The sequence below is a fragment of the Rousettus aegyptiacus genome, unplaced genomic scaffold, assembly GCF_014176215.1.
Source record: "Rousettus aegyptiacus isolate mRouAeg1 unplaced genomic scaffold, mRouAeg1.p scaffold_m13_p_12, whole genome shotgun sequence".
In the NCBI taxonomy this organism is placed as follows: Eukaryota; Metazoa; Chordata; class Mammalia; order Chiroptera; family Pteropodidae; genus Rousettus; species Rousettus aegyptiacus.
In genome coordinates, this window is record NW_023416287.1 from 71,395,975 (window position 1) to 71,422,341 (window position 26,367).

A 26,367-nucleotide genomic window follows, 5' to 3' on the forward strand; every position below is an offset into this window, starting at 1 on the left:
TATAAACATAGCTTATTTGAATATCTTATGTGTTACCATTCTTTTGTGTCTGGGAATCTCTTAGTTCTTTATTACTAATGATACATAGTAGAATCTTTTTTATTAGTTCTTTTAGTTTGCTTACTGTTATCTAAAACTGTCAAAACTTTTAGATTTGTCATGAAATCTGTGGTAGCAAATAGACTAAGTTAGTTTTCACAAGGGTAAGATTAAACCCTAAAAAAATATTGATTTATGTTCTATAAATCCGTTGTATCTTTACAGCTATAATTTCTGCCAGAAAAAGAGAAAGTGACATGGTTTTAAGACAAGATTAATCTCTGAGTTTAGCTGAATGAAATTTTTGTGAGGCAAATGCTACTCTTTTAAATATAAGATTTACCTATAAAGTTTCAAAGTAAAATCAAAGATTCGTGGCAAAGACTTCATTAATCAGGAAGCGAGAAGTAACTCCGATACTTCCTAAGGATTAAATACACAGGTGTGTATGCAGATTCTCTGACACAGACTTTTTTACTCTCAATAGTTCAAGTGAATTCTTATATACAGTTACATTTTATCTTGAATTATAAATTCCTGCATTGCTTGTATTTGATTTAATACAGGTAAGCCTCACTGCCTTATGTTTATTGAAGAATTATACTTTTAAATAATAGAATTTGAATAAACCATAGTACATCATGGAAATGGATTAGATGACCAATAATGATATTCTGTTCAATGAATATTTAGCTCAGTTTTAGTCTGGGCTCAGGAAAGCGTTAAGAGTCAGAAGAGTTACATTATAGCCTTTAACTTGAGGGAATTTAGAGGTACAGGATATAAGGTAGTTGAATAAACAATCCTGTATAATCATGCTGGAAAAAAAAAAAAGCCTTGCATATGGTATAGTACCGAGCACTTTTATTGGCCAGTGTTCCTATAAATGCTTCAAGAGAGAAATTGTGAACTTTCATATAGGTTTTGTTTCATTTTTTCCCCTTAGATAGCATGTGTGTATGTAGACAAAACGTCACCTTTTGTATAACTACTTTTTGGGGGGGAATTCATTTATTGGGAAACTCTTCTGTTATAGTTTTTTGACATGAGTAGAGTCTGATACCTAAAGCCTCTGTGTTTCTGTATTATAGGAGTTTTTATTAAACACATATTGAAAAATGGTAGCATTTAATTTATATGGTTCTTTAGTTGGACTTATTTGAAAGGCTCTTGAAAGAAGTAATTTGAGAGAAAATTATGTTAGTACCTGGTTTTCATTTTAGATGGTGAAGTTAATCAAATAGGTTTTTATTCTTCGAATTTTTATTGTGAGGTAAAATAATTTAACACATGTTCATAAATGCTAATCTGTAGAGTTTTCTCGAGATTTTTTTCCTTCACAGTTAATTATTTTAAAAATATCATTAGTTTTTAAATAACATTTTTTCTTATTACAAAGACTGTATACATCTTCTACAGTGATAGAAGATTTGTTAAAACACAAAGACTATAAAAATCACCTTTGACCCTCTTCCCAGAAATAATTATCATTAATATTTTAATTGATATCGTTTCAGTAAATTAATATGTATGTTGCTTATAAATGTGTATATAGTTATTTTCAAATCAGGACCATGTTGTGTATGTGTTTTAATTGAATTCTGCTTTTATACTTAATGGTATCTCAGAATTGTTTTGGGTCATTTAAGATACAGCAGGTCCTCAAATGACATTGTTTCTCTATAATGTTGATGAGATACCAGAAGAACTTAACTCTTATTTACATCAATTAGCCTATGGTAAAATTGCTTTTGTTTCACATGCTTCTCTTAAAGTCATAGAACTTATCAAAGACATTAAGGAAGGAATTACTATGCTTGTAAGTGATTTGTAGAGACTTCAGGATTTTGCACAGTGTGGATATGCCATAATTCATTTCAGTAATCCTCTCTGGTTGGATATTCAAAATATTTGCAATTCTGTGCTTTTGTTAAGCCATTATCAATTTTACATTTTCTGTTGGCTTGAAAATAAAAGTGAGAATTATTCTTTTGAGATGTTTTTAGATGGTTTATTTGATTTGCTCATATGCTATATTTCCAAGTTATCAGACATAGTCATGAGGTCTGTGTGGGTGCTTAAAATCAGGGTCGAAGTTCGATATATATCTTTGAATTTTTTTATTCTATCAGTTATATTCTGTCACAGCACCCTGTTCATTGCTTTCATCTCACTGTTTCAGTTTGTAGTTACACTACACATAGGCATTTAACCATAACACTGGCTCACCCTTTCCTACCTTTAAGTTCTACGAGTGCAGGGAAATTGCTTCTTTTAACATTCTGCAATTATCTGCAGAGCAGAAGACTTGAGAGAAGTTTGAAACGTACAACAATCAAGTAATATATACTTATGTTGAGGGTACAGGCATACCTCATAGATTTTGCGGGTTTGGTTCCAGACCACCGCAGCAAAGCAAATTGTAATCTTTTTACTGGTCGAGTGTCTTGCCTTCAATCTGTGAAGTACAATAAAGTGAAGCTCAGTAAAGGGAGGTGTGCCTGTGTATAAATACTAGGAAAAAGTGACTGAGGGCATGTAACGTTCTTTTCTTCAGCTTCCTTTGGACTGCTTCTCTGTCCTACTTGGCCCCCATCAAATCCCTAAAGCTTTTGAGCAGAATTCCAAAGTATATAAACATTTGTTTTCCATCCTATCACTCTTCCACATTAGAAGGCCTTTCAAAAAATGTAAACATTCACTGAGTGAGTAAATACAAAGTACTATTAACTATTTATAGCTCTAGCACTCGGAGGAGCTTGTAGTCGAGTGGTATGAATAAGGAGTGATGGATTGTGATCCTGGGAGTTTATCTGTTCCCAGGGATCACTCCCTGGTTTGAAATTTGTTTTTCCTTCTGTTAGCCTATATATAGTGCTGCAAGTTGGCCTACTTTTAGTTCTGTCCCAGGTAATTGTGTTGAACACTCAAATTCTGGGACGTCTTCCTCAAGCACTTATTTCTATCTTCCTATTAAATCTGATAATACATGTACTCCAAGCAGCTTCCTTGACATGTTACTTGATTCTTACAGATTCTTTTTATTTAAATAGCTTTTAAAACTCCTTGCTGTTTAATTCTTGGAAAAGTTAGAGCTCAATAATTATGCACTTATTTCTGTGACCGTGAGCTTCTCCTTTTAGCTCTATGTGACTTCTTATGAATTCTTTGGAAACCCATGTTCCTTAAAAAGTGAGAATGACACTTTCACTGATTTCTTGACCTGTCTTCTTCCTAGGACGGGCACCCTAGTGAGGATTATTTTTTCAGAAGCAATTTGAAACAGATTGTACTAGTTTTACCCTGCTGTTTAACAGAATGCAGATTTCCTCTTTTGAAAGATCTAGGTCACTGACATTTCAGACCCGAAAAGAAATATGAATTGTTAAAGTTCATTTTTGGTTTTCATTATCTCCAGAAGTTCCCAGCCTGGAGAGAACTAGAAGCTGCTTTAGACTGAATAAAACCACCCAAGTCTGTCTGTATTGTTATCAGCACCTATAAGAGATGAAGTGACATAGATTATGGGCCAATTATAATAGCTGCTAACAATTTGCATAGTGCTTTATAGTTTTCTAAAATTTTACAAAATTTTAGAAAAATATTTTCATCCAGTATTTAATTATTTCACCTGCATTGAGTCATAAAAAGTAATAAGTCTTATGGTTTGAATAACTGAAAAGGGTGGCTGGAATGTAGTGTCTCAGAGTTGTAGATTATTTTAGAGAGGAAAGCAGTGGCCAATCATTTAGAAGTTGTGAAAATTAATTCTAGACGTTCTCTGTTCCCTAACGTTTAGTCAAGAGCTGACTTTGCCATCTTGAAATCCTCTCCCCTTGCTCTTTTACAGTTGAGCAATCAATTGTATATATGCTTGGGTTTTCCAAGAAGCAAGTGCTGTGCTAGCTAGTCTCTAAAGATGGTCCTCAATGAAACATGCTCCCCGATGCTCACACCCTTCTGCATTGAATCTGCGCTAGCCCTGTGATTCATTTTAAGCAATATGATGCAGCTGAAGTGATGCTTTGCCTGTTTTAAGATAGCTTGATAGCTTTTGTTTTTACATTTTTGGGAACAGTGAGCCATGATGTAAGATGTCTTGCTACTCTGTTGCAGTGGCTATGTTGAAAGACCACCTGGAGAGAGAGCAGTACTGATAGACCAAGCAGAAAGAAAGAGCCCCCACCACCCTGGTTTCCCAGCAGAGCAAAGGCATTAGAAATGTGAGTGGAGCTGTCTTGGACATTCTAACTCCAGCCACCAGATGTCAACAGTCTTGTGAGAGGCTGTTAGAAAAATAGAAAAAAAATATTCAGATGTCTTTCTAAAAGAATTCTTGAATTCTCCAAGGATCATGTAAACAATAAAATGAATGTTGTTTTAAGGCATTTAGGTTCGCGGTGCTTTGTTCCATGGCAGAAAAATAGCACAAGTGGCCAGGGGACCTTCTGAGTATAATTTACCAGTTCTGCAGAAATTATAAAACTAATTCAAACAAATATTTAGAAATTCAGCTCTCAGTTTCAAAGTGTAATGCAGGAAGCAGACTTGTTAACAATCATGTGTAGCATAAGTGGTACCTCTCATTTTGCAGTTGCTTTTGCATTCAGCAGTATTGTAGTGATCTTCGCCTATCAGGGTATATTGATTTTCCTTTCGTTTTGATTATAGTATTTCATAGTTTGTGTACCATAGTCTACTTAACAGTTGCCACTATTGATGGTCATTTACATTCTTTTATGTCTAAATTTTCTTTATTGCAAATAATGATATACAAATGTGAATGTATCTAGAATAATTTAAACTTGTTCTCCAAAGTGGCCTTACCAGTTTATGTTACTAGTATCCTGACCAAACGGTCATCTTTAGTATTCATATAGGGAAGCTAGGAATATGCTATATAGGAAGTAATATATATTAGCAGCAAACATGAATTCTCGAAAGAGTGAAAAAAAACTTTTTTTAACATGTTCAGGTGACAGATTTTGGACTTCGAAAAAAAAATTTTTAATTGTTTTTCTCTAAGAAAACATAATGATTAGTCACTAACCCAAGTCTTTCTTGTCCTGATAGTTGTGTATGGTGTGTTACGTATAGGAATGTATCAGATATGATGATGAGAGTATTGTAGAGCAGTTTTAGATTCTCAGAAATATTGAGAGGAAGGTACAGAGATTTCCTGTATACCTTCTGCCCTCACATATGTGTAGCCATTATCAACATCCCCCACCAGAGTGGTGCATTTGTTGTTATTGATGTACCTAAAAATGAAACAAAACAAAACAATTAATGAACCTACATTGACATATCGTTATCACACAAAGTCCCTAGTTTATCACGGTACATTCTGTGGGCTTGGAGAACTTTATAATGACATGTAGCCATCATTATGTATTATTCAGCAGTTTCATTGTCCTAAAAATCTTTTTGTGCTTCATCTGTTCAGCCCTTCCCCCCTCCGCTCAACCCTGGGTAACCAATTATCTTTTTATTGTCTCTATAGTTTTATCTTTTCCAGAATGTCATATGGTTAGACTCTTACAGCAGTCATTCAGATAGATTTCTTTCACCTAGGATTATGCATTTAAGATTCCTCAGTGTCTTTTTATGGCTTGATAGTTCATTTTATTTTAGTGCTGAATACTATTCCATTGCTTTGAGTACCCCAGTTTATTTATCCATTCATCCACTGAGGGACATCTTAGTTGCTTCCAGGTTTTGGCAATTACAAATAAAGCTGCTGTAAAAATTCCTGTGCAGGCTTCTGTGTGGACATAATTTTTCAGCATCTTTAGAGAAATATCAAGGAATGTGATTCCAGGATTGTATGGTAAGATTATTTTTAGTTTTGTAAGAAACTGTCATACTGTCTTCCAAAGTAGCTGTACCATTTTGCATTTCCACCAGCAGTGAATGTGAGTTCCCTTTGTTCCACATTCTCATCTGCATTTGATGTCAGTGTACCAGATTTTGGCCACTCTAATCAGTGTTTAGAGGTATCCTGTTGTTTTAATTTGCATCTTCCTGATACATATGATATGTAGTATCTTTTCATATGTATATCGGTCATCTGTATATCTTTGGTGAGTTGTCTGTGAAGGGCCCATTATTTATTTAATCTGGTTGCTTGTTTTCTTACTGAGTTTTAAGAGTTCTCCATATATTTTGGATAATAGTCCTTTGTCAAATGTGTCTTTGCAAATATCTTCTCCCGATCTGTGGCTTTTCTTGGTCTCTTGGCAGTTTCTTTCATAGAGCGGAAGTTTTTAATTTTAATGAAGTCTGGCTTATCAGTGATTTCTGTCATGGATCGTATCTGTGGTGTTGCATGTAAAAAGTCATCACCATACCCAAGGTCATCTAGGTTTTCTCTTATGTTATCTTATATGATTTTTATAGATTTGCATTTTACATTTAGGTCCAATGCATTTTGAGTTGATTTTTGAAGCGTTGGTTTTTTTCAATTTTTTATATGTGGATGTCTAGTTAGTCCAGCACCATTTGTTGAAAAACTATCTTTGCACCATTGTTTTGCCTCTGCTCCTTTCTCAGAGATCACTTGACTGTATTTATTTATGTGGATCTATTTCTGGGCTTTCTGTTCTGGTCCATGAATGTTTGTCTATTCTTTTGCTAGTATTAGACCATCTTGATTATTGTAGCTTTATTATAATTTCTGAAGTTAGATAGTGTCAGTCCTCCAGTTTTCTTTTCCTTCAGTATTGTTTTGGTTCTTCTGGATCTTTTATCTCTTCATATAAACTTTAGAATCACTTCTCTGTCCACAAGATAACTTGCTAGGGTTTTAAGTGGGATTTTATTAAATCGAAAGATCATGTTGGGAAGAACTGACATCTTGACGATATTGAATCTTCTTATCCATGTACAGGAATATATCTCCTTCTGTGTAGTTCTTTGGTGTTGTTCATCAGAGTTTTGTAGTTTTCCTCATATAGATCATTTACGTATTTTGTTAGGTTTATAACAATATCATTTTTGGGGATGCTAATGTAAATGTTGCCTTTTTTTTAAATAACAGATTTATTGAGATATAATTTAGATATCTCTGTGTCTTTAATTTCAAATTCCACTTGTCCATTGCTGGTATATAAGAGAGTAATTAACTTTTGTATTTTAACTTGTTATTCTGCAAACTCGCTATAATCGCTTATTAGTTCTAGGAGGTTTTTTTGTCCATTGTTTCCTGTTTTCAACATAGATGATCATATCATATATGAACAGAGATAGTTTTATTTCTTCCCAATAGCTCTTATTACATTAGCTAGTACTTCCAGTATGATGTTGAAAGGGAGTGATGGGCAATGCTATTTTTTATCTCATGCTGTGAGATCTACGTTAAAATTTTCTCCATTGTGTTTTTTCTGCAGCTCACAAAAGCCCATCGACAAGGACACATGGTGAAAGTAGATTGGCTGGACAGACTGACTTTTAGAGAAATTGAAATGATCAATGAGGTGGGTTGTATTCCTCTTTTTTTATTACAAAATATTTCCTTTAGGTACCTAATTCAAGAGTTTTTGGAGAATTATTTATTACCAAATATCTCACAATATAGGTTTATTGGGGTGATGTGTAGTTGAGGGTTCTTTGTTAATAAGTGCAAAACTTGAGATATCTGCCTTTCTTTTATTTTAATGTTCTGTCCAACTGTGAAGTAGGTAGTGTATATTATAGTGTACTAAATGTCGTATAAGTGAAGCCAGTATGAGTTTGATGCCTCACTTATGTGTTCTGTCTCTATATGACAGCTCGTATTCAGCGGAGGCTACCTCTTCACTTCAGTTACTTTAAATCATCTTTAGCAAGTCCTTTCTCCAATTAAGATACTTCTTCTCTTATGTGCTACATATAGGACTCCGCATCCTTAATAAAGTTACATGGTTCAAGTACTTTATTTGTCTCTTGATCTTGTGTATTCTTGAATATTTTTACTTAAAAGATGGCTTCAATGAAACTCTTTCCAAAAGTTAGAATGCGTTATTTCTCTTTGCTATGTATTTGCGCTGAAGTGCTCGACTTTTTCCCTAACATTTGGTATCTGAGAGAGCAGAAATGACAATTACTATTAATCACATTAGGAGAGAGGAATATCAGCTTTGTGATATGCCTGGCTTACAGTGACCACCATAGATACTGTTCTCTGAAAAGTTTTTAGGAGCTGGAAAGAGAAAGAAATTTTTAATTTTACAATGAACACTTGTAAAAGTTATATTCTAGCATCGTTAATTTTTAAAAAAGAAATTAGTGGTGTTTAACAACATTTATATTTAGTATGAATACTAGGCATTTTTTTCAAATTTATATATAGTACATTCTCATATATTCAAACTGGAAGGAGACTTTATTATTTTGAATTTTTATAATAAATTAGTTTAATTGAAACGCTTACCTGTATTTTTCTGTTCTTCAACTTAGGTACCCCCTGCGTAGAAAATGTAATGTTAGGGCTTACTCTGTCCAGCCTTTTCCATTCTCTTTAAAAGATAGGAGACATTACCATTACCATAATAGACTGTACTATGCTTCATAAAGTTGGACAATGTAAATGACCTCCTTAGACTTTGATTTTATACATATTGATTTAAAGCCATTTAAAAACCTGTTTTGGGTCAAGACTAATCCTTTTAGACTTAATTTTATTTCACTTCATTATTTACATAGTATTTACTTTTTTTATTTAAAGGAACAAATTTATACACAAAATTAACATTTTTTTATGTTGAGGAAGTAACTGTTTCCCAGTATACTTAAAATATACTGATAAAAATTTACGAGTCACTGCTGGTTGTCTTAAAACTATTTATAAATTGTGAAAAACTTGTAAAGGTTATGTCTGTTAAGATCAGATGCCCTCAGTCCTTAGTTACACATTTTGTTTTCCTTCTGATTTTTGTTATACTTATAGTAATTGCTATAGATTAGTTGCATGGTTTAAGGGTGCACCGTTCTTTGTTTAATGTTGTTATAAGTACAACACATCTTTAGCTTTGAAAGAAAATAGTTCTCATACACGTGCATACAAAATATCATCAAGATTTTATATAATAATATCCAAACTACTAAATAACTAAATGTCATTAAGTTTTAGGAGGGAGTTTGAAGTGAATAGTAGATACTACTGGCTAAACAGCAGTGCTGTATATAATAAAATAGTAGTGTTGTAACATTGCATTTATAATTACAAAATAAAAATTTACATTTCAAGTTGTACTTGATAGATCTATGTATTACTGAATTGGGAATAATGGTATATACTGATCCTTTAATAGAATGTTAAAGATGATCATTTTTTCATGAAAGTCTTTTTTGTTTTTTTGGTTTTTTTAGAGTGAAAAACGAAGTTCTAATTTCATGTACTTGATGGTCGAGTTTCGATGTGTCAAGTGTGATGATAAGGAATATGGTATTGTTTATTATGAAAAGGTATTTGCCTTGGAACTGTTTATGGTCTCTAAAGTAGAGGGGAGGGGAAACATTAAAAAAAATTGCTGTTCCTGCTGAGATGAATTATTTGGTTGCAGGATAGCAGCAGACAGCTGTCAGCAGCAGCTGTTTATGTATGCACAAATCAAATCATATAGCTACAACAAGATTACAAAAGCCAATCATTCATGTAATACAGTTCTGGGTTACAGAATTCAATTAATATGCAGAAGATTGAAAACTTTTTGATTAATTGTTCTACAAATTGGCAAGTAGGACATTAAAGCTGTAGCTTTATTAACAATTAGAATTCATATGAAAAATAATCATGTTTTTAAAATATTAAGGTTATATTTGTTATCTGAGTGTGTGTGTGTATATATAATGCGTTGGAAATTTATATGTAACCCTAACATAAGTATTCTTATGAAAGACTTTTACACATCTGCATTTATTAGTATAATATATACAGAATTAAGAAACTTATGTTATCAGTAGGATGAGTGATAGCACATATGCAGTTCTAGATTTCCTCTGGCCCATTATGTGAAAGAAAGTAATGTGTGCTTGACATGTAGCTACTTGAAAAATATCTGTGCCTCAAATGTTTGTCGAAGGATCTTTATTTAAGTATTTTAGAAATAATTCTATGTGTAATTTAAAACCACATAAAACAGGTACTTTTTTTTATTGTAGAAATACTAAGACAGGTACTTAAATCAGTGTTAATGAGGACAGACTTTTTTTTTTTAATTTTTATTTTTCAATTGGTGTTGACATTCAATATTATTTTATATTAGTTTCAGTTGTATAGCATAGTCGTTGCAAATTTATATTATTTACTAAGCGATCCCCCCAATTAGTCAAGGACCCACCCACCTGGCACTATATATAGTTATTACAGTATTATTGACTATATTTCCTTTGCTGTTTTTCACATCCCTGTGACTGTTTTGTAACTACCAATCTGTACTTCTTAATCTCTTCACCTTTTTTACTCAGCCCCTTAACCCCCTTTCTGTCTGGCAGTCACCAGTTTATTCTCTGTATCTATGAATCTGTTTCTCTTTTGTTTGTTTATTTTGTTCTTTAGATTCCTCATATAAGTGAAATCATGGAGTTTGTCTTTCTCTGGAGGACAGACTTTTGATACATGGCATAATAGAAAATATTCTTGTAGCATATAGCTAAGCTCATATACAGTGTAGTCGTTCATTAGAAGCAACACTTTTAAATTACTTTTAAACTTTAGTGTTATTTGTTAAACTTGTCAAAAGTGATTTTTAACAATATATTTGTAACTATAAATTATCGTTCGAAGGATGTTTTTGTAATGGAGGTCTAGGATTTGTACAGTTAATTTATGATCAGTTTTCTGGTATTTTTCAAGTTACTATTCCTATTTTCTCCCTTTAGCTTTTATACCTTCCCTTTAGTAAAAGGTTAGGAAACGTTAATTTGTTTCAGCTTTTTATTTTATAAGTGAAATGGGGAAAAAATTCGAAAGATAGACTAACATTGTTTATTAATTCATTAGAAAAACTATATTTAAAAGAGAAATGTAGGTGAGTGAAATTTTTGTCACAATACATTTTAATAAAATTACATTTTACATTTTATATTATATATAATTTCATTTAAAGCAGTATTTCCTGCCCATGTGGAGTTTATATTGCAAAAGCATGCTAATGAAGGTGGTATTTTACAACATTGGAGATGTAAAGGACCTTTTGAAAGACGGCTTTGATAGTAGATGAAATAATAACAGAATAGAAATTAGAAGAATTTCAAGTATTTTCTAAAAAGGTTCTTGACTCCTTTCTACTGCTTTTTGAAAATTGCCCATAAATTAATGCCTGTGTACCTACCCTGTCATACTTCCACTTAGTGTAAAGATTGCTGGGCCAGTGTATTGAATCTAATGGAAATAGACTTTCTTGTCACCTGTCTTTTGTGACAGATAGCCTTAGTGAAGATTACTTGTCACAGTTGGGCTGATAAATATGTTTTCTGGTGTTGTGACTGAGAACCAGCCTGTTAAACAATGGCTGTGGGAATTTGTGGTTTTCTCTAAGACTCAATTACTGAACTAAAGTTACAATACTTCCCCCTTTTCAGTTTCTCCTGATTTTGTTGAACATATCTAAAATTGAAAATATAGTAGCATTTGGAAATTGACAAAAAAATCTTCCTGCTGGTTGTACAATTGTGAGGAAATGAATTTTTACCTTAATTAGTTTAGCCTTTTCCAGTATGTATGCAGTGACATTTATTATACTGAATTACCTTTCTTGCTTGAATTGGATGAAAATAAAAGCCAACATTCTTCAAAAATGATAATACCAACAAAATAAGACAGCTTTATTTCTTAAGAATTGATTCTCTTTATTGAAGTTTGCATTAAGTTGAGTTAGGTGCCCCTGTGAGAAGCAATGCTGCTGAGTCTATTGCTGTATATAAATTTGAGTAGCATTAATCCCACACTTAAAATTCTTCTTCTTTGAATGGAACTTAGTTGTGATCATTTGATTTACCAACATCCACTTAGTAGTTTTTTCAAGTGATGCAACACATCCATTGTGCCATATTTTAATTATGCTCTGGGGTTTCTTGTTCCGTGTTTGAAAATTAGGTCATCATAGAGTTAAAAAAAAAAGATGAAAACGATCTAATTTCTAGACTTCATATTCCTAAAAACTGCATTATAAATTTTTATTGTTAGAGTTTATTTTTTCCAAAACATTTCATAAGCAACAAAACGTAAAAAATAGATATATTTTAAAATGTAGTAGGAGGAAGAATAATTTTTTTAAAGGAAGGAGTGATGTTCATTAAATGGAATTAAAATACATTGGAATATACATAATCATGTATTATTTCTTACCGTTTGGTTAAATTTTATTTATTTGTTTTTTTAACTTATTACATTGTAATCCAGGATGGTGATGAATCGTCTCCAATTTTAACCAGCTTTGAGATAGTGAAAGTTCCTGACCCTCAGATGTCTATGGTGAGTTATTGTCAAATTTCTTATAAAAGTACTTTACTTTAGAGTGACTTAGACCCACATCATACACTTTCTTTTTTAAAAAGTGTACCTCAGTTATCTAAAATTGATTTATAAATCCACTTTAGCTGTCTGGTTCAGATGAGATTTTTATAAGAAATCTTAACATGTAAAAATAAAGTCAGGATAGTACAGTGTTGGGAAACCATTTTATTTGGATTATTGAAAGAGCTGGGGAATGTGGTCTTGAAGTAAGGACTTAGGGGATTTGTTCAAGGCAGGGTTGCTACAAACCTTTAATGTGTAAAAAAAAAAAAAAAAAACCCTCGATATCTCGGAGGTTCAATAAAGCAAAGAGCGATAAGATGAGGATGAGGTATGCCTGTATTTGAAAGATTATCATAAATTGTACAGAAGGGGAATTAGTTTATACCAGGATATATAACACTAGGATCAGTGGATAAAAATTTTAGGGAAACCGAGTTGGTTGTAAAATATGTAAGATCACTGTAGCTACTAAAACTATTCAATTTGAATCATAATGTCTGGATGATTTTGAGATACCTATCTGTTGAATTTTTGAGATGATAACTCATGGGTATGAAAGAATAAGAATTCCTGCTTTACAACAGATGTTTAATTAAATGACTTTAGATTTAGAAAGTTTAAGGTGAAAAAATTCTTTTAGCAGCACAATAGATACCATCATATTCATACTTATAATTCATTCACATCACTCTGAACTATTTCATTCTTATTTTATGCATTTCTAATTAGTAACCTTCTTAATCAAACCAAAGTAGATTAAAAGTTGCACATTGAAAAATGAAAACACAATGATTAAGGTAAGTATTGGTCATTAATGCAGGAAGTAATGACTGATGGCCTAACAGCAGAGGGAGAGATAGGGAAAAAAAAAAAAAAAAAAAAACAGAGTATAAAAAGTTAGAATAAAAAAAGTCACTTGGGAATCTTTTAGAAACAGACCCTACATACCTTCATAGTCCCTATGCACAACATATTATGATTGAATTATGCACAACACGTATTTAAAATTGACACTGTTTTCATTATAAAAATCAAATTACATTTTGCATTCTGGATATTTGAAACACAAATGAGTATACTCAGTGGTTGCCTTCAAAATGGCTAAGAGTAAACAGGTTTTGTCACATTGAGATCATAGATATCACTTTTGTTTAACTTCTACCAAAATACCAGGTAAATGAGATGTCTGTATATGTAGTATGTTATTTTCCAAAGAAAATGCTCATCAACAGTTATAGTTTTAACATTATGGATACTGTAATTAAAAACAAAAAAAGAACTAGGGTCCCTGTTAAAAATTTTTAGTTTTAAATGTAGGCAAGCAAGCAAGCAAGCAAGCAAACAAACAAAAAACCCTATTCTCCTTACCTCTTGTGCTCAAAAATTCAGTTCAGTTTGTAGCCATAATTATTTATTATATAGAGGAATATATTTTAACAAAGTAATTTTGAGTGCCACTAAGCTGGTATACCACTGTATCAGACAATAAAAGACTATAAAACTTCTGTTAATTACAGAGTTATCCTAGCACATGTACATATACAAATAGACTGGTAGAACAGAATAAAAAGCCCAGAAATAGATTCAAATAAACATGGAAATTAGTATATGATAAAGGTGTCATTTCATCATTGGAGCATAGTGCTAAAGAACAGATTAGCCATTTGGGAAAGGATAAAATTAAATCAGATCCATATCTCATGCCATATATAAGGAAAAACTCCAATTGGATTTAAATGTTAAAAAATGAAACTTTACTAGTACTTTACTCTCACTGTAGGGACAGACTTTTTAATGATGACTGAAAATCAGAGGCAGTAAAAGAAATGATTGATAATCTTGATTGCATTAAAAAATTAACTGCATGGCAAAAACACTGTAACAGAGTAAAAAGACTGTTAATAAATTGGAAGAAAGTATTTGTGACACATCACAGACCAAAGGGCTGAATATTTAATACATGAAGAACTCTTAAAAACTTAAGAACAAAGAATCAAAAAGCTAATTGAAAATTAGGAAAAAGACATTAACAGACAGTTTACATATGCAAAAATACATAGAATAAAAAGTATTTTAAGCAAAAATAGTATATCTAAAACAATTTTGGTTGTAGGTAAAATAGTCAACAACAAATATATATATTTAAGTATTGTGGTCCCTGCCCTCAGTTACTACTGGTGGTCAGATTAAACTGCTAATATGAAAATATCACAAGTTTGTTAGTAGCTTATAGGAAGAGGAAATGCTTTACTCTGAGTTGTCAGGGAAGGTCATCGAAAGAAGGGGTTTTTGAGTGGATAGAGGATATAAAAACCTGGAGTATGTGGAGAATGAAGGGTAGATGTTTTAAGAAGCTTAAATGGCGTGGGCATGTTATGGTACTAGTGAAGCATAAAGTATGCTTTGTTTCCCTGTCTCAAAATGGTGATATGTTTTTAAAATATACATAGAGACTAAAGCTGTAACAAAAATAAAATATTAAGTATTATAAAATGATCTTAAGTAAGTAACTATTTACTTTTCTATTTCTAACTATTGGAACTTTTTTTTGGTGAAGTTTACATTGTCGATTAATATTTTAAAATTATTTATAGGAGAATTTAGTTGAGAGCAAACACCACAAGCTTGCCCGGAGTTTAAGAAGTGGACCTTCTGACCATGATCTCAAACCTAATGCTACCACGAGAGATCAGCTAAATGTAAGAATTTATAAAATAGTAATATACAAATAATTAAATGAGTGTTTTGGTTACTTCAGTTAAAAGTGATTTAGATAAATGTCCCCCCCCCCCCCAAGTTAATGAACACCGCATGATTTCAACAGCTTTGCAATCCTGTTGTTTTATTTTTATTTGGGAGCTTTCAGTAAATATATTAGCCCTAGAGACAGCTGATAGTTTGCACTTTTGTGATACAGTGTTCTTAGAAACTGGCCCGAAAGTACATTGCCCGAAAGAGGCCTTGGTGCGCACATGTGTTGTTGCACTTATTGGCTTGATAAGACAAACATGTATTGTTCGGATTTTTCCTTTTTTGAAGGGGTGGCTTTTTTTTATTTTGGTTTGTTTTCATTTTGGTCGTATTAAATTAGCTCTGTAGTTATATACTGTTACATGGAGTAAGACTTTTTCATTTTACTTTTTATTCTCCCTTATACTCTGTTAATATCCTTTTTGAATTGATAAGTACAACAAATTTAAGTCTTACTTAGTTGCATGTACATTCTCCTTCTGTAATAGTTCTATTATAGAAATATTTAATTAAATGAAAAAAATATATAAATGAACAAGAAACAGATAGGAAGAATGTATTTGACAAAAGTACCTTTTTTGTTTTATAGATAATTGTGAGTTTTCCACCAACCAAGCAACTTACATATGAAGAACAAGATCTTGTTTGGAAGTTTAGATATTATCTTACTAATCAAGAAAAAGTGAGTTTTTTGAGTACTTTCATATATCAAATTTACCTATAAACTTTGTTGCTGTTGAACAAGAGGAAATAAAACTGCCGTGGAAATATAGAGTTATTGTCAAATTTTAAAATAGTTACAAAACAATATCTATGATAGTCCATTGAAAAAATTATAGAGGTATACACATAAAGACACATATACCCGTTTGTTGATGTGTAGACAGTGACTGAATGGTTTAAGTCAGAGAGACTTGGGTTCAGTTTCCAGCACTACAACTTAGTATTCCTAGGTAAGGCAAGGCAAATTACTTAGAAAATTTGATTCCCTCGTTTTTCTGATGATGACAACCTCCTTCACAGTCGAGATAATACAGGTGAATGACTTGGCTGAATACCTGGTACACAGTAGGTACAGAGTAAATGTTGATTCACTTCTGTCTTCATTCTCCTCACCTCTTTGAACCTGGGCAATTAGCAAAATATTCACGTTATTAAAAGAACTGTAGAATTCTGAAGGAGATGTGGCTAGAGAGAGAGTATGAGAAATGTAATTTGAAATGTGTAAATTGAGTTGGTAGCATAATATCTAGTTTATAATGCATGATAGAGGCTAGGTTAGACCTAGACATTTACTTTCCATAATGAAGCCATGGAGCACATAGTCTCTGGAGAGACCGACTTGGTTGCAAGTCTTTCTATTGCCACTAAGAAGCTTTTTGACTACAAGCAAATTACTTCACCTTTTTAAGCTTTAGTTTACTCATATTTAATATGTGTTATTTAAATGATAGTGAACTTTATATCTTCCAGTTCTTAAAATGGTCTGTAAATTCTTAGAATATAGGTTTAAGGGATAACTCTTAAAGTATAATGATCATTACCAGCATCTGTTGAACAGCTGCTGTGTCCAGGGATCTTTTTGGTCCCACAACCCCCCACACACTATTTAGGTATTATCGTTGCTGTTCTACAGATGAGGGAACTTGAGTCTTAGCGCTTCAGAAACTTGTACAGAATCACAAAGTTTATAAATGCCGCTCTTTGGTGCGATCACATTTGTGAGTTCGAAGAGAAGGTAGTCAGTGAAGACACAGAGTAAGAGGGATTATAGAGAAAATATTTGCATCATCATGGCCATGCCTTGGCAGAAATTAAAAAATGCATTGGGGCAAAACAGAAGCATCAAGAAATTTAACATCTGTCAGAAAATTATTATATGTTTATATAAGAATAAATATGTTTCACAACCTCATGAGATGGTCTTTAGCTACTTTGTTTAACTCGTTTTTCTGAAGCAGTTGTGCTTTCTTTAGTTTCAGAAGTAAAGATAAAAATGTAGTTGTAACTCCTCTTTACTTTTAAGTTTTTCCTCCTTATCTTCGATTGAGGCCTTTGGAAATTCTTTGTAAATAAACCATAGTCATTATTCTTATATTCATAACAAGAATGAGAGAAAAATTTAAAATTTACCATAGCTTCAAGTGTTATTCTCTTTATCACTGCAAAAAAAGGAAATATTCATCAATAGAATCACGGGTTTGTAATTTTGTGTTTTATAAAAAAATTGAGTTAGTATATGATACTATGTTAAATGAAGAATAACCTTGGTCACAGAAATTGCATCTTGAATGCAGCACAGTCTTGTCTAAAATACACAGCAAGATATTGAATTAAACCTCTTAGAATATATAGGTTCAAGAAGCATAGAATGGATTTACAGAGCAGAACTGCCTTAGATAGAAAGGCTTGCAAGAAAAATTGTTTGTTTAAACAAGTAGTCACTTCCCACTGAAATTCAATTACTTCTAGATATGTGCAAAAGAAATAAAATGCTCAAGTGATATAAAGTATGTGACAAGTTTCATTTAACTGGTTGATTTCAAGTTTTCAAAAAGTGAGTGATGAAACTTCAGTTCTCAGGACATATTATAGGATTCTAATGATCACTAGAATCGAGTGAACAATATTTTTTTAATGTTCAGGAAGCACTTTTCAGTAAAGCAAATGTCTATTGGCCTTGGAGTGACCAGAGAAATTATTCACTTAGCCACATTTGTATCTTTGTAATAATTTAAAATGGGTTTTGTAGAAAACAAATACTTTTGTACCTTTGTCCTTTAATTTGTTTACTCAAAGAAATTCCTTCAGTGTCAGTTTCTCAGGAACAGTGATTTAGGTTATTTGGCATTTGGGCCCTGAGGCTGAAAAGATTTTCTGCAAAGAAAGCGGTGCTCAGAAAACAAATTGGTGGAAATTGGTTCTTACAAAGTAATACTTCTTATTTATTTTTTAATTAAATTTGATCTTTCTACCTATAATTTTTCTAAATGACTGTGTCTCAGAGCTTGCCGACACAGTCTTAAGTATTTCAGATGAAAACCCTCTAGTCTAGACTTTAATTTGTGGCCCATAGCATGTAAGAAGTGACTCATTTTTATGGAACCCAAAATGTGAATGTTATCACTTTTCGAAACTAGTTTTTAACATAGTAAACGGCTTTTCTTTTTATAAAAATGTTGATTAAAAACAACTGTTACATTAACGCCTTTCTATTATGTTTTGGGAAAAACATGCAGTCGGAAGAGTCGTATCTGGTAAAGGTAATAGTGATGCACTGAGTATTCTTAAGAGGTTGCTTCTGAAGTATCCACTGAGGCAGTGATATCAGGACTCAGGACACGCATAATTACATTTGTGCATTCTGACCAGAGGTTGGTGGTGAATCATAGCAGAAATTAATTCAGTTCAGCAAGGATTTTGGCCTAGTATCATTCAAGACTCTGGGCTTCAAACTGTAATTTCTCTGTCTTCATATAAATTAAAGCTCTTTTTAGGGAAAGGATATTTATCTACCATCAAAATGGAGAAATATAGGATATAGTAGTTGATTAAGGGTTACTCTCTTGGTAAACATTTAGGTAATTAATAGAAATGTGGAGCAGAATAAGATCAATGTGGAGGAGGCTTTACAGAGCAAAGATTGGTCTTAAAGTTTATGTAAGTTTTCATGGTATCTTTTGTTTGATCATTTTTCATAGGGAAAAAGAACATGAGTAAGGCAGAGTGTTAGGTTCAGAGACACAAATGTACGACTGGTTATGAAATAGAAAAGATGTGTCAGTTTGTGATGAACCTTGAATTCTGTGCTTGGGAGTTGGATTTCAATGGCAATAGGAGACTACTAAATCAATAGAATGTGTCTTAACAGGTGATGTTTTAAGGAAGGTGAACCAGAGTAGAATTGAGCAGAGCTGAGAATGAAAAAAAAAGATAAATTAGAAGACGCATGTACTGATATTTAGAGATGTTTTGGAGGGCAAGGGAAGCAGAGGAGAATGTATAAAATGATTTGGAGACAACGCCCCAGACTTAGGCTTGAATGCCCAAAATAAGGAAATATGGCAAGTGGAAGGAGCAGGGTAAGGATGTACTTTTCATTTTTTGAATGTTTTTAATTGAAAGTATTAGAAGAACAAGTGTGATGTTGTGATATAGTAAGGAATATACATTTGGTCTTTGGTTCCTAGCATAGTTTCTAAAACACTCAGAATTTCCTCAGTGGTAGGGATGAGAAGAGCATCTTTTATTATTCATATTAAGCCCCTTTCAGCTATACTGGAGTTTATGCTAATGAGGTGACTTGGAGGATGGGGCTGGTTGCCAGAGGAACCAATCTTGTGAGTAGAGGGTAGGAACTTTCAGCTCTCCCTGCTGACTTCTGGGAGAGGGGCTGGAGATTAAGTTAATCACTGGTAGCTAGTGATTTTAAAAAATCATGTCTGTGTAATGGAGCCTTCATAAAAATATATGATGAGGTTCATAAGCTTCTTAGTTGGCAAAGACATCCATGTAACAGGAGAGTGGCACACCTTAAACTATACCGGGACAGAAACGCCTGTGCCTGGGACTCTTCCAGACCTTGCTGAATGTACCTCTTCATATGGTTATTCATTTGTATCCTTTATAATATATCAGTAATAAGTATTTCTCTGAGTTCTATGAGCCATTATATCAAATCATCAAACCAGAAGAGAGTATTGTGGGAAACCTGATTTGCAGCCAGGTCAGACAGAAGTATGGGCAACCTGGGGACCTGAAATTGGCTTCTGAAATGGGAAGCAGCTTTGTGAGATTGGCTCCTTAACCCCAGGAATCTGCACTGACTCCAGGTAGTTAGTGTCATAATTGAATTAAATAGTAGGACACCCAGTTAGTGTCTTTAGAGAATCAGGGAGTTAGTTGGATGGTGTGGAAAACCCACACATTTGGCGTCAGAAGTGTCTTGAGTAGAGAAATAGCAATAACTAAGTTGGTAGAAGTTAAAATTAGAACTATATATATGGGAAATATAGTATTTTCAGCTCTAAAGTTATTGTGGTCATGATTTTCAGAATAGGAGATGTCAGTGAGATGATTCTAAGATCAAAAGAGGTTAAAATATTTATTACTATTAATATAAAACAGTAATGTTAACATTTGATATTAGAGTCAACCTCAGAAGCAGAATAACAGTAATACTGGATAATAAAATAACGAACACTTATCAGGTATTTATTATATGCAAGGTTCTGTTCTAAATAGTAACATTCTATAACATATTTAATCTTTACCACAACCTTAGGAGATAGGTCACCTAAAAGTTAAATAATGTGCTCCAGATGACTCAGTCAATAATTGATAAAGCCTGGAGTTCAGATTTGACCCCAAATACTCTGGTTCTGCAGCTTGTATGTACACTCAAATCATCTGTGGAAACTCTAAGAATAAAAATGTATTTCAGTCCTGTACCTTTACTTACATAGATTAATAAAACACTAAAGTGTCATCATTATCATTGCTGCCTTCAAATTCTTATTCTTTCTCATTCCTCTTGTTTTCTCCATCATTCTACTGCCTCCTTGTTTACATTTGTAACACTTAGCATTATAAAGTTTGGAATTCTTTGTACAGTGACCTGAGTTTCTTGGCGGTAGTGTACTATTACTAAGTTTACAGTAATCTATAAATCTGAGAAACTGGGAGTTAGATTGTTTCCATTACTGAATTGAGTACATTGGCATGCTGCAAGATTTGCTTATAATAAGCATGTTCCTATTACGACTGCCGATGTACTGTGAAATGGGAAAGCTTTTGCTGTAGTTATGTAAGAAGTATTATTGCTTTGTTTCCACATTCAATCTAGAAATACATTTTAGAAGTGAAAAATAATTGTGTGGAACGAACTAGTAGGTCAGTCTGTGTTCTTACGGGGAGAGGACACTTTACTAAGAGGTGGGCAGGTGATATAGGGGAAATGGATACTTGTCCTTGGGGAATGCAGATTTAGTTGTAGAAATAAGAACATCCACAAAAGCATTTTGCAAAGAATAATAATAATAATAAATGATAAAAAGCAGTTGGAAGAGCATGATTTAAATGAAGGTTGTAAAATTGAGACGACTACTAAAGGAAGAGCTGAAAGTTGCCAGAAACTTCCTGGAAAAATTGAATTTTTATAACCTGGCTTTAAAGAAGATAATACTCCTATTTTGGTGAGTATAAGGAAGTCTTGTAGATAGGATTTGAACAGTTATATATAAAATAGGTTAACTCAGTTGAATCACAGAAGAGCAACAAGAGTTAGTTTAATGAGAGAGGTTTAGATTGTGGTGAGGGCTATCAGTGGAATGTTTTGAGACAAGAACCAAGGTTTTGTTGTTACATTTGTTTTTTGTTTGTTTGTTTTTGTTTTGTTTTTATAAACTAGAGTGACTCATCTGTCTAGAAACCACACTATAACAATCTGGCATCATCTTCAAATATCGGAAAGGTTGTCTATGTGGTGGGGGTTTGAGTCGACTTTTATTCTCTCCAGACAGTGAAACTGACCAGTTGGAAGAAGTTAAATGAAGACACTTATCTTTTGCTTCATTACAGTTTAAAAAAGCAACAAATTATTTCACTGTCTGTAAATACAATAAGTTCTTTGGAAATTAGTCGCTGGAATTAGTTAAGTAAATATTGGCCCTCTTTATGTCAGAGATGTTATAAGGTAAATTTCTGCTGACAGTGGGAGATTTGAGCTAAAATCACTTCCAACTTTAGCTTTTGAGAGTTTGTGTGAAATACTCAGAAGATAAACTGGTATTGAGGTTCTTAGAAGGCTGTGCCAAACTCCAGATATGTGGTATAGTGAGAATCAATCTGAGAAGAAAAACAGGAAACATTGCTAGGAAATAATTGACTGGAATTGGGAATGGATTTAGGAGATCAGCGTTGATGCAGTAATGGCTCGAAGGGGCATGGGTTTAGCTGATTAGGAGATGGCAGTGCCTTAATGGTGAGGAGGCCCCATCTGGTGGAAGGTGCATGAGCTGAGATTCAGTGAACCTGGATTCTAGGTCTAGCTTCTTCACCCTTTCGAGGTGATGGGTAAGTCACTTATTTTGCTGAAATTAAATATATTGAACATTGGACTGATGCCAGAGAGCTCGACAGCATAGGAGTCCAAAGAAGGACCTGGGCCTGGAGCTCTGGTGACCAAGTTCTTATCTTATGCCCTGAGAAAACAATTTAAGAACAGGAAAAACAGCAACCAGGAAAACACAAATTTTATTAAAATGAAAGTGCACACTTAGAGAAAAGTGCGGGCAGCTCAGAGAGAGTCTGCCCTGAGCTGTCTGAATTATAGGCTTTTGTTTTCTTGGAGAGTAGGGGTGTCCCAAGGCTATCTGGCCTACTTTCTGATCTTGGCCTGTTTCCCATGCCACCAGGAGGAAAGGAGGCGGTCTGAGGCCATCTATCTCATCTCCTGGCCTTGGCTTATTTCTCCTGCTGGAGTCTCATGGTTGAAATCAAAACAAGGGGAGAGGGCTGAGTAAGAGACTAGGGAAAAATTCCAGAGTCATATCCTGGAATGGGGGATGGGGGCTTCTCTAGGCTAACTGCCCTGCCTCAGGGCTAGATAGTCTCTATGCAGCCTTTGTTCTTAATTTAATTAAATCAAGAATAAATTAGGGAATAAACATGAAGTTTCATTTTATGCTATACTAACCAGTATTGTGTTTTATTGGCTAAGCAGATATTTTCTTGAGAATTTACTAATGAAGAAATTTTGTTTGGGCAGAGTAGGAATTTAAAATTTTAAGGTTATCTTTGTTCAAGTGATGAATTCATAGAAGAAAATATCTTGAGATTAGCCAGGAAAGTGTTTCCAGTAGGGAGATTACTATTTATGGAAAACAGATATGTACCTTTCTTTAAAAAGCATTTGTTATGTATACAGCTATGAGTGATATGCTTCAAGGTAATTTAGTTACCTGACAGTCTGGTGAAAACTTCAGTATGCTACTTATCTAAAGATGTGAGGTTCTAGAAAGATGCTACAAACAGCCAGCTGAATCATGGACTATCTGCTGCTGCTTCTGTATATATAAATTTTTATGTTTGTTTCTGTGGAGGTTTTGTTTGACTCTCTTTTTAAATAGTTACTTCTCTGTGTGAGAGACATAACATATTCAATTTAGTTTGAGACCTCATGTATGTGAGTGTCTAGGAAACCGAGTGTCTAGGAAACCCAGTGTCCCTAGAGAGGTGTTCAAGAGTGGGTTTAGCGGTGTGGATTCTATCCTCTTTTGGCTTTGGACTCTTTTATTCATTGGCTGCTTTATGTCACATGGAGATGTTGTAAATGAACATCTTCTCAAAGGCATCTCAGAGTTCATGAGACATGCCTCAACTATTTCCATGTCTTGAGCCCTGCAGTATTTTAAAATAACAAAAGCATAGTGAAGAAAAGCCAAAGAAATTTTTAAAATTCATAGCACTCTGGAAGTAGTTTGATCTGTAAAGTAATAGGCAACATTTTTTTTTTCTGTCCTGCAGTGTTTTTCCGAGCATCATTTGTTTAACTTTGTTTAGTGTTTACAGAGGAGTGTGTTGACGACTCTGTGACTCTTTCATCACAACCAGGCGGAACTCTGTCTAGTTGCCTTTGACTTTCCCTGACCCAAGTAATTTGTTATTTCTAATTTTAAAATCTTTTCTAATTTTAGGCTTTGACAAAATTTTTGAAGTGTGTTAATTGGGATCTACCTCAGGAGGCCAAACAGGCATTGGAACTTCTGGGGAAATGGAAGCCAATGGACGTAGAGGATTCCTTGGAGCTGTTATCCTCCCATTACACCAATCCAACAGTGAGGCGTTATGCTGTTGCCCGATTGCGACAGGCAGATGATGAGGTACATTATTATTCATTATTCCTCTTTGAGTACATCTTAAACTGCAGCCTGAGTATAGACTCTGTGTGTGTGTGTGTGTGTGTGTGTGTGTGTGTGTGTGTGTGTGTTTGAGAGAGAGAGAGTGTGTGTGTATGAGAGAGAGAGAGATTTTTTTAGAAGGGAAGAGGATATACTAGGTTTGTTTTCAGAAGTAAAATTAAAATATTTCTCCAAGGACTTCTCTGTGAAATGAAAATTTACTTCCTGATCTGTTTTGTGATAGGGCAATCTCTCCCAGGACATTTACCTGGCAGCAGAGCTTGTATTGCTCTGTCTAGAAAAAGGAATTCTAATGAAAAATGGTTTAATGCAGCACCAGCTAGGGAATAATTCAGATCCCCTATATCAGTCAGTATACAATAAGCCACATTTAATTGTAGCCTTGAAAAGCCCTTGAGGCCTTTAAAACATAAAGATGCATGGGCATCTTATTCTCCTTCAAATTCCTTTAGATTTCAGTTGCTGACAATTATGTGTATATGTAGATTTTCTGAAGGTGATTTCGAATCCCCTGGGAAGCGAAGATCGCAAACTTTATGCTGGCTATTTATATACATATTAGACCGCTAGGGAAGAAAGAACACTCTCTGTTGACACAAAGTATTGCTGGATTTTGAATTTTAGTAATTCCTAATGAGATAGACTAATCCAGCAGTATTTTTTACTTATTAATTTTTGTAGTCTGAATGTGCTTTCAAACATAACCTAATAGTTTATGCTAGCCTATATGAGGCTTTTGGGATATGAAATAACTCTTCTCAAGCCTCGATTTATATAGGAATGTTGATTCTGCAGAACACCTATTATCAACGACCTTTATAAGAAGTAATTAAATTATTTTGAATTCATAGTAGTATTCGAATTTCAGGACGCAGAACACAGCGTTTATTAAGGTCAATATTTGTGTGTGTTTAATCATAGTAGAATTTAAACACTTAAGTAAATAGTATATTGAATGCTTGCATATAATTTACCCATCTTCAGCAATTGCTACTTCATAGCCAATCTTGTTTCATCTCTAACACCACTTATTTTATTCTCCCCATTCCCTACCCTCCACTAGATTATTTTGAGGCAAATCTCAGATATTGTATAATTTTATCAGAATACGTACGATACTTTTCACTCTCCTGTCAAGAAGCAGCCCTAAGCATTGTGATTCATAGTATCATCTTCTCTTTCTTAATTGCTTTTACTGTATCACAAGAAAGAAATTACCATGTTTATTTGAAATATTTCTTTTGAAATTCATTAAAAATTTTACTTGTCATTAATTATCTATGACATAAGTCAAGGAGTTTAGATAAAAGCCTCTGGGGTGTAGTTGAAACAGCTCCCCAGTGTAAGTTAAAAATTTAAGTAGAAAAATTGTAAATCATCATTTTTCATCGACCAGTTCCCTCATAAGCTTAGATGCTAAATATTTGTTTTGTGGAGTTATCAGTGTTCGTGCAGGTACTGAGCATTTAATAATTTTTGTTAAGAGGTTGAGGATAATGATAAAAACATGCATGCATCTAAACTGCAAAGTATGGGTCACTTATTGATTGTTAGTGTTTTTGAGGTTTTAGAAATATAGCATAAATCCAATGGTGGTTATCTCATGATTTCCCTTTCTATGAACTTAGTTAAGTAATGAATTATATATACTCAGCTAAAAAAAAAAAAAAAAAGGCCTTTTAATTCTGTTATGACTGATTCATTAGATGTATATTAAGATCAGAATTTTGTCTTTTCTCTGTTTCTGTGTACCTATGTATGTCTTTGGAAACACTACATATTGTTCTCACCTCAGTTTCCTATCCAAAAAATAGAGTGATAATAGCTGCTTATGAAATTTGATAGTTGTGGAAAAAAATTTTATAGGGCAGAGTTTTGATATGCACATAGGCAGAAAGATTGCACACTTATATAAATGTCATGTTGAAATCATGCATGTTGTGCCTTTCATTTGTAATTGTTTTAAAATGCCCCCTTTTTGCTGTATCTATGGAGTACAGTATTTATGGTTTTATAAACTTCAAATGTTTTTTGATATTACAAAAGATCATATAATTATAGCATCAAAAGATATATCAGAGGCTACTCTGTCTAAATATCTACATCAGGACAACTGGAAAACCTGAATGAAAAATATTGTGCTTTATGTGTGGATAA

General features: G+C 33.4%; 1 protein-coding gene across 4 annotated transcripts in view; it reads left to right on the forward strand.

Moving 5' to 3' along the window:
* PIK3C3 (phosphatidylinositol 3-kinase catalytic subunit type 3) overlaps positions 1-26,367 on the forward strand; it is a 118,232-nt gene that overhangs the window by 23,740 nt on the left and 68,125 nt on the right. For all 4 annotated transcript variants that reach the window (XM_036229991.1, XM_036229992.1, XM_036229994.1 and 1 more), the window contains 6 exons: positions 7,428-7,514; positions 9,388-9,483; positions 12,422-12,493; positions 15,133-15,237; positions 15,879-15,971; positions 23,986-24,171. In XM_036229991.1, coding sequence (XP_036085884.1) covers positions 7,428-7,514; positions 9,388-9,483; positions 12,422-12,493; positions 15,133-15,237; positions 15,879-15,971; positions 23,986-24,171 — 639 coding nt within the window. The remainder of the gene's footprint in view (positions 1-7,427; positions 7,515-9,387; positions 9,484-12,421; positions 12,494-15,132; positions 15,238-15,878; positions 15,972-23,985; positions 24,172-26,367) is intronic.